The sequence below is a fragment of the Sorex fumeus genome, unplaced genomic scaffold, assembly GCF_029834395.1.
Source record: "Sorex fumeus unplaced genomic scaffold, SorFum_2.1 ptg000007l, whole genome shotgun sequence".
Taxonomy (NCBI): domain Eukaryota; kingdom Metazoa; phylum Chordata; class Mammalia; order Eulipotyphla; family Soricidae; genus Sorex; species Sorex fumeus.
This window is the reverse complement of record NW_026606064.1, coordinates 34,261,052-34,275,317: the sequence shown is the minus strand read 5'-3', so window position 1 is coordinate 34,275,317 and position 14,266 is coordinate 34,261,052. Positions and strand designations below refer to the sequence as shown.

The 14,266-nt window shown below is 39.8% G+C and overlaps 1 protein-coding gene across 2 annotated transcripts in view; it reads left to right on the top strand.

Annotated features, from left to right (window-relative positions):
• Positions 1–14,266, top strand: part of NELL1 (neural EGFL like 1) — a 1,007,676-nt gene that overhangs the window by 249,584 nt on the left and 743,826 nt on the right. For both annotated transcript variants that reach the window (XM_056131034.1, XM_056131033.1), the window contains exons 7-9: positions 445–527; positions 8,638–8,772; positions 9,845–9,947. In XM_056131034.1, coding sequence (XP_055987009.1) covers positions 445–527; positions 8,638–8,772; positions 9,845–9,947 — 321 coding nt within the window. The remainder of the gene's footprint in view (positions 1–444; positions 528–8,637; positions 8,773–9,844; positions 9,948–14,266) is intronic.

Here is a 14,266-nt window from a genome sequence, read left to right as displayed (position 1 = left end):
AATCCAAGAACAAAAAATTGTAAGTCTACAACTGTACCTCATGGTTTTTCATTAATAAAAAAAAATAAAGAAACTTTGGTACATGTAAAAAAAATTAAATAAAATATAAAAATGTTCCTTAAACATTTCCCCTTGAATGTGAGTGCTCATCTTTTATGATCACTCAGAGTTTTCATTCACATCTCAATAAAAATGAGGGCTTAATTTTAATCCAAAATGTCATACTGACTTTCCCCAATTAATCTTTTTTCTTGTTACTTTTTGCTTATTATTAAAAGTAAAAGATCCAGACCTTTTGAAATCCTCTGTGATTTCACTCAATTTCAAAGTTAATGCTTAATCAGAAAGACAAAAATTCTATGTAGCCAAACAACTACAGTTTTAAACTTGTCTTTGTTGTAATAGCACTGTGTTTAACATTTATTTCATATTTTCTTTGTTGAGCTTGCCCTACTTGCAGTGATTTTTTAAGTCTGGTGCAAGGCATAATGGATTTACAAGAGCTTTTGGCCAAGATGACTGCAAAAGTAGGTATCTAAATTTTACATGCCATATTTCATTTTATTTATTCAGCCTATTTAGAGTGATATGTTATAATGGAAATTTCTTTTTTAAGTGTTGGCATCTGCAGTAAGTAACCATAAACATAGTTTTTCTTATTTAGACAAGGACTACCTCTAGTAAACATAACCACTTATGCCCTTGGTACTGTTAGTCTGTATCAAAATGTTTTCTTGAAAAATGTGTGTAAAAAGAGGTAGTATGTGTCAGTTTGGATTCCTGGGAGTAGGAAAGGAATTTGCCCATTGGCTATTAAACTGGTAATAGTGTGGGATGATGTATAGTCAGAGCTACTGCTGCTTATAAACTAATGCATTTTAGATGTAAGAATAATTGCCAGTAATCAGAAGGGGCAAAATAACTATTGTTAGGAAGAGATTACTGTCACAGGAAGGCATTACTTCATATTTCTAGTTTGTGATTCATTTCAGGACAAACCTTGGGTTTTAAATAGCAGAATTGGTGATGCTTACCTATCAGCCTGTTTAGTTTTATTAATCCTCTCTCTTTTTAAACATCTCCATCCTCCATTCAACAAGTCTCTTTTAGGGCCCTGCTTTGTGCCTGTAAGACACAAAAAAGGCAGTGATGAACAAGACATGGTTTTTACCCCAGTGTCATTCTGATCCAGTGGCAGAACAACATCAACAACAACAAAAAACTGTACACAATTAGGGGCTTTCAAACATCTTCATAAAATTTAGATTCATAATGAAAAGCCCCAAGCCTTGTGGAACAAGGCACTGAATGAATAAAGTGGCTAATGTTGTAGTAGTTTAGGATACCAATCAGTTGTGGACAAGGGTTCCAGCCTAGAGCAAAGAAAGAATTAGGTTGGGCCTAAGAGACATTATACCTTGAAAAAGGAAGAATTTTAATAACAGGGGGGAAATGATACATAAATCCTATTTCACCTGCAGCTATAACAGCTCCCTGCCAGAGCCATGGCATGTGGGAAAAAAAGAAATGATGAGTAGGTAAATGTTTGGGAGGCCAGGTTGTGTTTGGAGCCAGAGACTGAGTTGCTGAAGATAACATGCCTGTTTCAAAGTAGGTTTTTGGACTAAGGCCCCTTTTGCCTGGAAAGGAGGAGCAGAACATTTTCATGAGAAAGGAGTGGAGTCTGAGTCTGGAAAGTGAAGCATTAGCTTTCTACTCCAGTGTCTAGCAGGAAAGTGAAATACAGGCAATTATTTGCCTTCCCGGTTTGTGGCATTAGAGGCATTTAGTTCACTTTGTCTGAACAGCTTGATCTCAATACTGTTAATTGTATTTTAGTGTGTTACCTAGTTTTTGAAACAAGAAACATGCTGGTTTAGGGTGATGGCGGTTCTCCATCCTGGCTTTGAGGGTTCCCTTTACTCTCCCATTCATTCCTGTTATAGGGGCTGTCATTTTCCTCCTTTTTAATTCATACATTATACTGGAATCTCTGTCCTCAAAACATTATTGTTTAAAATGGGCATTTACGAGGCAGGAGATATTTAATTGTAGACAGTTGAAAGCAGAAAATGGTTTAATCCACCTTCTACCCCTCCCCCCATTCAAGCACTTTGGAAGATTTATAAGTCTGTTTCTTCCAAACTGTGAATAGAATTTTAATTAGAAAAGGGAGCACTTCCATTTTCACTGCATAATTTGAAGTCTATGTTAATCTAGAAGGGGAGTTGGCAAACTTTTCTTATAAACAGCCAGGTAGTGAATTATAGGCCAAGAGGCAAAATTAAGAATATTATATAGGTGCTATTTTAAATATAATCATTTAAAATAAAGGCCCTCCCGTTGATCATCGATTTGCTCGAGCGGGCCCAGTAACGTCTCCATTGGAGACTTTTTTGTTACTGTGTCTGGCATATCGAATACTCTCGGTAGCTTGCCGGGCTCTCCGAGAGGGGCGGAGGAATCGAACTCGGGTCGGCCTTGTTGGCTGCGTGCAAGGCAAATGCCCTACCGCTGTGCTATTAAAATAATGGCCTTGAAAAATGTAAAAATTAAAAAATCATTCTTAGCTGAGAGGCTATGTAAAGATAACTAGGTGGGTCAGATCTGGTCCATAGGTTTTGGTTTATCAACTGTGGATCATATGAGGTAATAGTTATGGAACATTGGTTATATCACATCACAGTGCTTAAACATTTCCTATCCATTCCACTATAATCTGTGTAGCTGTCCTGCATCCTTGAGTTGGTTTATTATTCTACCTTCTAGATGAAAAACTGAGATCCAAAATACTTCTGTGACTTTTCCCAAGATAATGGAGGGCAGGAGCCAGAAAGATAGTACAGCGGGTAGTGGCTGCCTTGTATGAAGACAACCTATACTCTATCCTGGGCACCCCATATGGTCCTCTGAGCCTACCAGAAGTGATCCCTGAGTGCAGAACCAGGAGTGAGTGCTGAGCACCACTGAATGTGGTCCATTATGCAACCCCTCCCACCCTCCAAAAAGATAATGGATATTCAAACTGCAGCAGAAAGATCACTGAGAACATTTATAGCTGGGGAAGAGAGGATTAGAAAAAGAAATAACATGATAACAAAGGAATGCTTGATGGAGAGAAGGAGGTGGAGACAGGAGTGAGAAGAATGAACAAATCCAAAGCAGGTACACTTTGAGATAATTCCTATGGGGAATGGAACATAAGCACCCAGCTTGCATGACCTTCATAAAGGGTAACATCAGGCCTCTTGTTTCTCTAAGAAATAGGTGAGAATTTTTTGAACTCTGGGTTGACTGACATTCAGTGGGACTCTGCTGGAGTCCCTCTATGTTACATTATTTTTCAAAAGATTTTCAGACCATAGTGACTGCTCAGGATCAGAGTATAAACATAGGTGAAGAAGAATTTTCTGCAAATTGTTGATGAATTCTCAAGGAAGCTATTACCTCTAGCTAGTGCCAGGGGAAAATTTTTTTAGTGACGTGTGCAAGCCTTGTTCCCTTTCCTGCTCATTCTCAGAATTGAGAATACTTTTCAGGGTTCCAATAATTTGATTTTTTGCACCATACCTTCTATGCTGAGGGCTTATTCCTGGCTCTGCACTCAGGGATCACTTCTACTGGTGCTCTAAGGACTGTCTATGGTGATGGAGATCAGAGCAGGGTCAGCCATGTGCGAGTCAAGTGCCGTATTTGCTTCCCCATCTCTCTAGCCTCAATGTTCTTCATCCTTTTGGTAGAGTAGAGGAGATGGAATCTGGTGAGAGAAGTCTTACTTAAAGGCAAATGTGATTCCTGGATGCAGAGAGAATTTTATGGCACTAAAATGCATCTAGATATGGGCACGTACTTGAGTTAAATAAGCCTATTGTGCCAAAATTTAACCAAGGAGCTTGTAGGTTTGTTGAGTTGCCTAGCAGCTATTATTAAACAGGCAAATAGTCACAGAAATCAGGGAGGAGACAGAGAAAACCCTTTGGAGTCAGAGTTGTCTCATTCTGAGTCTATTTTCATCACATCATTGAATGCTTGTGTCTTAAACAAGCCACTGAAATTGTTCCAGCTGCATTCCCCATATACTAAGTGGTAGTTCTAAATTTTGGTCTTATAAAGATTCCATGAGAGCAGACAGTGAGATGGGGAGTTCAGTTTCAGTGTATGGCACAGGGTGGATTGTCAGTAAGTGGCAGCTGCTGTTAATTATATATTACTAACCTTGGAAAAATTGGCAGCTATGACAGAGGAAGATGATCCTTGAGAAAATGTCACTTTCCCCAGTGGTTTGGCATCGGAAAGGCTGGCAGAGGATGGCGGTTGTTGACAGGGATCTGGTCTGGAGAAGGGTTTCAAGGAACTCTTAGAAAAACAACAGCAAGTTCAGAGAGGAAGTCACTGAATACCACAAGCAAGCAGGGCTGGTGCCCAAGCTTGGGCAGGAGCTGGCAACCCAGAGAGGTCAAATCAAATAGGTGCAGGTATCTGAGCACCCCTAGTACGGCCTCGGAAGGCTTGGGGTTTGAGTCTTCTTTCAGGGCAGGAGTGTTTGAGAACGACTTGGTCCTTTGTTGACACAAGAAAGATCCCCTCAGGTGTCAGAGGTCATGGAGTGTGAGTCCCCTTAAAGAATCTTGACATCCTGGAAAAAATACATTGTTCCAGGGCAGAGATGATTCAGGGCAGCTGCCCCAGGATCCACAAGAGGTTTTCAGGGTCTGATTCAAAGTTCCCCCAGTTAGGCTTGACTCTGTGGCATCTACCACTTTTGGGGCTGACGGGGAACTCTAGGAACCTCTGTCCTGGCCACAAAGACCACCTGTGCTATGATCACATTCTGTTTTCGAGCTCAGGAAGAAAGGCTGCTGGAGACAGGCAATTTCTTGATTACTTCTGTTTAAATCTTTGACAAATCTGTTTATGCAAATCATGCAGCACGTGGAGTGGCATTTCAGCTTGTAACATATTTAATTTTGAGACTTTCATTGTTTTGGAAAGCTCAGTAGTGATTTTTCAATTAAGCCTAGAGGTTTAACACAATAGAAGATTTCTTTTTTCCCTTCCCATATAGCAATTGCCAAATAAATCGTATTTCAAAGAAAAAAAAGCAATTCATCACACACTAATGTACTCAGATCCATTCATTGACCTCTTACTGTGAAAAAAGGCCTCTGCTGTCTATCTTTGAATTCTTAGAGTTAAGAATAAATGATTTGGTCTTTGGTTGCTTAGATAAATGTATGAACAAAGGTAAGACAGAATAAAGATGTAAATTTGCTACTGTATCTATTATCTATTTTGGATCTTTAGGCATTTTTAGAGGAAATGGCAGGTAGTGTAGAAATAGCTTTTGAAAATGAATTTGTATAAATTCAGCATGCTAATACCAATGACAGAAAATGTAATTCATTTTTTAAAAATTTAGATTCAGTTTTCTTTTTTATTGTTGCTACCTGATTTAGCAGGGACACAAAAAGAACGACATCATTACATATGAAGTTGCCTTTCAAAAGTTAGTTCTTTGCCTTAATGTTTCTTGCCTTTCAATCTGATGTACATCTAGAGAGGTCAGAGCTTTCCAAAAGCTATCAGAAGTATCAGAAAGGGCTAAAATATATTGAAAAATAAAAGCTAAGTTCCTAAGAGAAACAAAATTATCCCTGAGAATAGCTTCCATTATATTAAAATTGAAGTGTTCCTTGCAGTGAGTTTTATAGGTGAATAGAATTCAGCTTTGTTAGCCAATACTGAAATTGTCAATATTACCCACAGGCAAATTGCTGGATTTTTAAGAAGCTTAGACATACCAGAATTGCCTTTTGGGTCATGCAGTCTTTCAGCAGTTAACTAGATGGAGTGATATAGACATTAGACTTGTTCTACACTTGCAGATTCACTCACATTTCTCACAAACGACCCATTTTGAGCCAATTTCAGGAGTGATGTAATGTAGTGTTCAACTCTAGTTCAGTTCTGTGTCATTCACCAGTCACTACAGAAGTTTAGCAGTGACCAACATGGTCATTGGTCACTTTTAATAATATACTATGAATATGGTTTTAATTATTTTTATTCTCTTGATCTTATCCCAAACTTGTGTAAGTGGTTTTGTGTGTGTGTGTGATATTTGAAGTTAAACCCAGGCCCTTGCACCTCTGAGGCCTGTATTCTACCAATGAGCTATATCCTTTGTCTGGAAATGTATTTTTCTTTCCTTTTTTTTTTTTGTAAGGGAGGGTATACCTGATGGGAGTTCAGTGATCACTCATGGCTTGGGACTTAGGTTGCTCCCACTGGTGTTTGGTGGGCCATACAATACTGGGCATCACACCAGGTTCTCCTTCATGGAAAACCTTGTACTCAATCTATTGAGCTATCTCTCTTGTCTATAGAAATATATTTTTTAAATCTGTGTTTCCCAAAGCTTAGCTTCTTAAACTATGCCTTGTACAAAGCATTTGATAACAAGAAAATGTTGTTTAGTGTGCAATGGTCAAAAAATAAAATTAGAATAAGCTACATGGCGAATATGTGGTATTTCTGGCAGCACTAACCTTGTATTTCTTGAATGAAAAAGGGATGCAAGTAGAAAAACTTAAGGAAGAGTGGTTCTAAAGAATTTAATCATTTTTGATTCTAGAAACTTTGTGTGATTATATTAGATACCCAAACATACTCAGAATTTTCAAAAATCATGTATATTAGAGGAGCTTGGGTGGCTAGCATTATAGGATAGTCAAATATTTCCTAGGGGCTTATTACAGTAAATCTGGTTTGTCCAAGATTCTTTTTTTACTACCCTAGAGAGCTCATTGGTACCACTCACAAAAGGTAGACAAGAAAGACATATTCTCAAGAGATTGTAAGAGCTTGGAGGAAGAGGATGAAGTAAATGACATAAACCAAGGTTAGAGTTGCATATTGATTATGGATTCCATTCCTAGGGAGCAGCTTGTTCTAGTTAATCAATAGCAACGTTCATAGAATGGAGCCATTGTAGAAAGACAGTGGAGGAGCTGGAGTGATAGCACAGCAGGTGGGGCATTTGCCTTACACGTGGCTCACCTAGGTTCGATTCCCAGCATCCCATATGGTCCTCCGAGCACCACTAGGAGTAATTCCTGAGTACAGAGCCAGGAGTTTGCCCTGTGCATTGCTGGGTGTGACCCAAAAGGAAAAAAAAAGGAAAAAAAAGAAAAGAAAGACTGGAGTTTTCATCACCCAGGCTCAACATTTCTCTCTAAAATGTTATCTTGAAATAGTCTTAGTTGCATCAGAGATCGGCTCAGTCCCTTTTTTGAAGGGAAAATGTCTAATCCATGAGTATTAATTTGAGAAGTATTTGAGTTTTCAGGCAGTGTTGTTTTCAATCAAGTTAGGAAAAGGATCATTTTACTACTAAATCATCTCTCTTAGTATTCATGTGGCAGAAGACAAGCTACCGAGAGTATTCAATATGCCAGACACAGTAACAACAAAGTCTCCAATGGAGACGTTACTGGACCCGCTCGAGCAAATCGATGATCAACGGGAGGGCCTTTACTTACTTACTTACTTACTTACCAAAATTCAGTTTTGGAGGCACCTTAGAGTAGAGTGTGGTTAGGGGACAGGCTGAACATACTGTGAGGAGATATTGTGGGGACTTGGTAGTGGTGAGTGCGATTAGGAGTATGGCTAACTGCGAGTGATTGAAGAGAAATGAATCTTGTTGTGGGTAGGTTACAGTGCAAGAGTAGATGCAGCAAGGAAATGATAAAGTAATTTCACAACTCAAAGAAACACTTATCTGGTGTCCAGAGAGGGGCGAAAAAGAGACTTTTCTGAAAGAAAAGAATGGATTTCCGACCACTTCAGATATACAGAGGCCATATAATCATCAGAAGGGATTACTTTACAGGGCCTTGGAGCTTTGTAAAACCTTTCAAATGGCAGACTCCAGATTCTGTGATTAATGATGATTACTTGGGTAACCTAGACAAATGGAAAAAAGTTTCTTTGCAAAAATCCTGCTGTCAGTGAGGAATTTGGTTGTTTCATGTAAACTTCATTTAAACTTCATGTGGATTCTCGGACATTGCATTTGGGCAGTCTGAACTGGGGTGATAATAGATTTCCTGGTGTTTCCCCTTTGTTTCTGGTCTCAACTCGTAGAATATTTCATAAGAAAGGAAGCAGTGACTTTGCAGTTTGTAAACCCTGGCACTTGAGTTAATGTGTGAACAGGGAGGGGATGGTGGGAGATAAATGGAAGTGCATGAGAGTCGCTGATTAGATCTCCTGTAAACATTGTAATGAGTCCTTGAAAACACATCCATTACAAGTGTTTCCGTGTGGGCTTGAGCTGGAAGCACACACGTTTATGAACATCCATGAGGTCCCCGAGATACTTTAATGTCTCATTTGGTGCTCGTTAGACCATGGGAGCCAATATGTCTTCAATTTAGAATAATTCTGTCTTGTGTTTTTTTAAAAAAAACAACAACACTTTAAAAAAATCAACTCTGGGTAAGTGCTTGTGTGTTGCTTTAAGCAGTTTTCCCTTTTGCTACCTGGATTTTATTTTACTTTTTGGCTGCTATTAGCTTTGTTAAGATGACGTAATTGAATTCAGAAATTACACCTTGTGACTCCTGTTTGCAGCTAAATTATGCAGAGACAAGACTTAGTCAGTTGGAAAACTGTCATTGTGAGAAGACCTGCCAAGTGAGTGGACTCCTGTACCGAGACCAGGACTCATGGACTGACGGTGATCACTGCAGGAACTGCACATGCAGAGTAAGCTGCGCTGTAGATAAGCAGCCATCAGAGCAATCCTGGATTCTGCACCTTCAGTATATAATGCTGCTGGGAGGCAGATGCTACCTTTATTTTAGCAGGTGTCATGTTCCAAATTTTTGAGTTGTGGAAGAGAGCTGGAAAAGTGGCCTTTCCTGTATAATTGCTTGGCCATGAAAAGTCTGCTTTGCCCCACAACCTGTAATGATTTGCTGTTATTGTTAAAAAGTTTATTGTTTGGACTTTATAGTTTGAAGGATTAGAGAAAGTGACTCCTTTGGGTTCCAACCTACTGATTACCTTCACCTACAACTCTGCTAGTACAAATTTGAACGGGGAGTTTAATTCATGTGTGGATGTCTTTGTTGTATTTTACAAGGTATTTTACATCATCTCTCTTTTTAAAAATTTTTTGCTTTTTGGGTCACACCTGGCGATGCACAGGGGTTACTCCTGGCTCATACACTCAGGAATTACTCCCATGTGGTTCTCAGGGGACCAGGTAGGATGCTGGGAATTGAACCCGGGTTTGCTGAGTGCAAGGCAAACATCCTACCTGCTGTGCTATTGCTCCAGCCCCTTTACATCAACTCTTGAAGAGACTCTCAAGCTGGACACCTCCCATGGTCTCAGGCATGTGTGTATCCCATCATTTTCAGGGAGTCACGGGACCACCAGAATTAGTACATTTACTTTGCCCATTGGAATTATTTGATAAATATCTGAAGAATGCCTTTGTTTGTTTGTGAAAGTTAAAAACAACAACAAAAAAGCATTGTTAGGGCTTAGGCAGTGATTGACAAGATTTGGAAAAGGGGCTAGTTAGGTTCTTGTATAAATAAACCTTTTTTTTTTTTGTCTAATCTGCTTAGCCAGCATGGACAGCTGGGTTGAAGTCAGTGATATTTATCAGAAAAGTAATAGAAATGGAAGGGGTTTATTTGGGCTGGGAATATAGTACCTTTGTGGTCCTGGAGAAGACTGGAAATTCCTCATACTGCTTCTGTTTCCCTAATGAGCTTTCTCCACCAAGAGGATGTCTGCAATTCCTTTCTCTGTCCTTCCTTCCTAGAGTGGTATCGTGGAATGCCGAAGGATGTCCTGCCCCCCTCTCAATTGCTCTCCAGATTCCCTCCCGGTGCACATTGCTGGCCAGTGCTGTAAGGTCTGCCGACGTAAGTAATATGTGAGAGTTGGTGAGCCCCTGTGCTTTCAAACTTCTTCCCCTATTTTTTTTTTAATCACCTGTGATGTGGCAAATACTTTATATAAGTTACTTAAACAATTGACTTGTCAACTGGAATTGCTGTGTGGTATTTTCTCCATTTGATGTAGAGGGAATTGGTGTTTTACTGCTGGAGTTCAAACTTAGCAATAAGGGATAGAGCTGATTTGTGAATTTAAAGTAGATTCCAAAGCTTCCTGAACTTTGGTTTCCCTCACTCTGCACGATCCAATTAAGGACCAAATTCTGTGTTTTTTGACTTTGGATGTCTTGTCACTAACCAGATCTCTTATTACAAAAAGCCCTTTGTAGCACGTTGGGGATGAACTTCAGGTCAGATACTGAAACAGTTTCCTTCAGAGTTAGCTTGTCCATGTAATATAGAGACCTGAAATCATTTTAAAGTTGACACTATTTCAGATTCAATACAGAAACTAACACTGAGATCAGAAATAAGAGTTGTCATTTAGAATGCTTGTTATGAATTGGGGGAGATAGCGCAGGTGGCGTAAAACTCATTCCCACCAGAGTCGAGGACCTGCATTTGTTCTCTAACACCATATGACCCCTGTGCAGCTCTAGAGCATCACTGGACTGAACTCAACAAGCCCCCCCACCATATGCCATAAAAAACAGAATGCTTGATATGTGCCACTTGCTGTGCTGGGTGTGTAACTCCAAGAGCTCATTGAGTCCTAACTCTAACTCTTTCAGTGGGTATTATTATTATCTCTCTCTTATAGGAAGCTTAGGCTTAAGGAAACTTACTTATCAAGGTTACAAACTTGGTAAATGGCAGATAAGAGCTAGGAAACTGGTTCTGTTCAGTTTCAAGTAGTCCACAGCTCTTTTAATCAAGCTATAGGTCTTTCTATAGATAGGAGATAATAAATGTGCCTTGTGAGTAATTGATCAACAATTTGAATATATCTGCAGGGAACAGAATGAAAAAAATGCTGAGCTATGAGTAAGATCAAATTTACTTTTCCTAGCCTCAGCTTCTCACTTATATAGCACAGCAGCAGGGCATTTGCCTTGCGAGCAGTCAGCCCGGCCGAGCCAGGTTCGATTCCTCCACCCCTCTTGGAGAGCCTGGCAAGCTACCAAGAGTATTCAATATACCAAACACAGTAACAAAGAAGTCTCACAATGGAGACGTTACTGGGCCCGCTCGAGCAAATCGAGCAAATTATTAGGGTATACTTCAAAGAAAAGATGAGGTTCCAGAGACATAGTACAACAATTAGGCGCTTGCCTCGCATGTGACTGACTCTGATTTGCCCCCCAGCATTGCATATAGTCCTCTGAGCATGGCTAAGAGTGACCCCAGAGCAGAGAGTGAGGAATAGACACTGAGCATCATCAGGTATGGCCCCAAACAAAACTGAACGAAAAACGAAAAGTGAAAAATTACATAAGACATTTTACATACGAACATATACTTTCATCTACAATAAGCTATAATAGGATTAATGTTAACAAATATTAGTAGCAGCAGCTATGGTGAGATTAATTCATTTATGCATTCAACAATTACAATAAAATAGCTGCTATTTGCCAGGCTATATTTGATGTAAGAGATTCAGCAGTGAAGGAAGCAGACGAAAGTTCATGACCTCTGGGAGTCCACCCTACATACTAATAAGCATGCCTTGTGTACAGTTAAAAATGTGACATCCACCTATTTCCATCTCTGAGATTCTTTACCCTCCAAATTGAAAATCCATAAGATGTTCTAGTCACAGAGCCTGAGCTCTTTTACCAAGATCAGTCTGCCCCCTAATATAACTGTGAGCATAATGGGACTGGTCACATGAGCCCAAGCCTTACAGAAACTTTTTCTAAAGGACCTTTGTAATTTTTCTACTTCTTCTTCCTTTTTTTTTCTTTTCATAGTTTAGCTGCTTTGTGGAGGATATGCTTGGAGTAGATGTAAAAGGAGTTATTTTCTTGTTTTGATGTCAAGTGCTTTTAGATGTCATGCCTGGCAGTAAAGATTAAGGGTCCTGATGGGTCCTGATATTGAGATTATAGATGGATTCCATGATGGAGAGATCATTGTAGCTGTTGGAGAGTATTTTTCTACCACTATTAAATGTCTGGGATCCAGTTAGCGGAGAAAGAAATTGTAAACTGATTTTTTTTTTTGCTTTTTGGGTCACACCTGGCATTGCACGGGGTTACTCCTGTCTCATGCACTCAGGAATTACTACTGGTGGGGCTCAGGGGACCACATGGGATGCTGGGAATCAAATCCTGGTCATCCGCGTGCAATGCAAACACCCTACATGCTGTGCTATCGCTCCAGCCCCTTGAATTTGTTTTTTAAGATATGAGGTGCTTTTATATGTTTACTTGGTTGCTTTTCATTTTGGGGTCATACCTTGGGTTCCTCATGGCTTTTACTTGGGAGTTGCCCACATTGGGGCTCAGGGGATGATTGAAACCAGGGGTTGCACTTGGGCCTCCTGCATGCAAAGCCAGTGCTCGGCCCATTGAGCTACCCACCAGTCTGACAGGAGATGCTTTTAGCACATTCTTTTGACTTCCCTAGCTATACATGGTAATATATCTCTTGGAAAGGATAAATGAGGCCTTCAGCTATTTTGTGCTCTAGCCTCTTAATTTGTGCAAAAGCCTGTGGATATTGTATAGCATTTGAAAACACAGAGAGGTACCATCACTGGAAATACTATAACTTGAAGACAAACTCTTGAAATTTTAGGGACTTTTACTTTTCTAATATTTCATGTACAGTTGAGATCAGATTATAAAGATATATTTAAACCTACCTTGTTAAATTGTAACTCACTTAAACATGTTACTGTTGTGCCTTAAAAACTAAATAAATCTCATTTAAATGAGGATTTTTAAAAAAAATTTTATTAGTGAAACACCATAAGTACAGTTGTAGACTTACAAATTTTTGTGCTTGGGTTTCAGTTATACGATGATCAAGTACCCATCCCTCCACCAGTGCCCATTTTCCACCACCACGGGTCCCAGTATCCGTCCCACCCCCCATCACCCCATCCCACCCTGCCTCTGTGACAGGGCATTCCCTTTTGTTCTCTCTCTCCTTTTGGGTGTTGTGGTTTGCAAAAGAGGCATTGAGTGGCAATCAAGTTCAGTCTATAGTCTACTTTCAGCATGAATCTCCCATCTTGGGAGGATTCTCCCAACACCCTTTATTTGGTGCTCCCTTCTCTATCTGAGCTGCCTTTACCCCTGGAGTGTGAGGCTGACCTCCCAGCCATGGAGTAAACCTCCTGGTATTTATCTCGGCTATTCATGGGTGTTAGTCTCCTATTTTGTTACTTTATGTTCCCCAGATGAATGCAATCTTTCTATGTCTGTCCCTCTCTTTCTGACTCATTTCACTTAGCATGATACTTTCCATGTAGTACCACTTGTAGATAAATTTCATGACTTCATCCTTTCTAACAGTTACATAGTACTCCATTGTGTAGATGTACCAAAGTTTCTTTAACCAGTCATCTGTTCTCGGGCACTCAGGTTTTTTCCAGATTCTGGCTATTGTAAACAGTGCTGCAATGAACAAACAACCAAGCACAAAAGTTTGTAAGGTCAACAACTGTACCACATGGAGTTTCACTAATAAAAAAATGTAAAATAAATAAACAAATAAATTTTTTTCATTCCTTTAGGCCCTGTAATTCACAATACTGTTGCTGATATGGTTTCATGCATAACACTTTGCCATCTCTTAGCACTCCCTCCTCCTCCAGAATGACCACTTCCTTCTACCATTGTTGTAGTGTTTCCCCACCCCGCCACTCCACCAGCCCTGCCCCATCCCCACCTTCTGAGTGGCTACTTTCCTACTGAAGACCATGCTCATGTTCTTTGTTTCTCTTGCCTTTGGGCCTTTGTTATGCCCCTACAATGCTTCTTTTCTTTTTTTCTTTCTTCATTTTTAGGCCACATCTGGCGGTACTCGGGACTTACTCCTGGATCTGTGCTTAGGGATCATTTTTTTTAGGGCTCAGGGGAATTTATAGAGTAAACTTGGTCAGCTGGATGAAGGCAAATGATCTACCTGCTGGCCACCCTACTATGGTTTTTTATACCCTGAATATGCCAGAGATCTCCCTGAGACTAATTTCACTCAGCACGATTCTCTCCAGATCCATACACATAGCAGCAAACTGCACAATTTCATCTTTTCTTATGGCCAAACAGTATTAAATTTTATCTGTATATCATAGTTTCTTTATCTAGTCACTTGGATTATTTCCAGATTTTGAC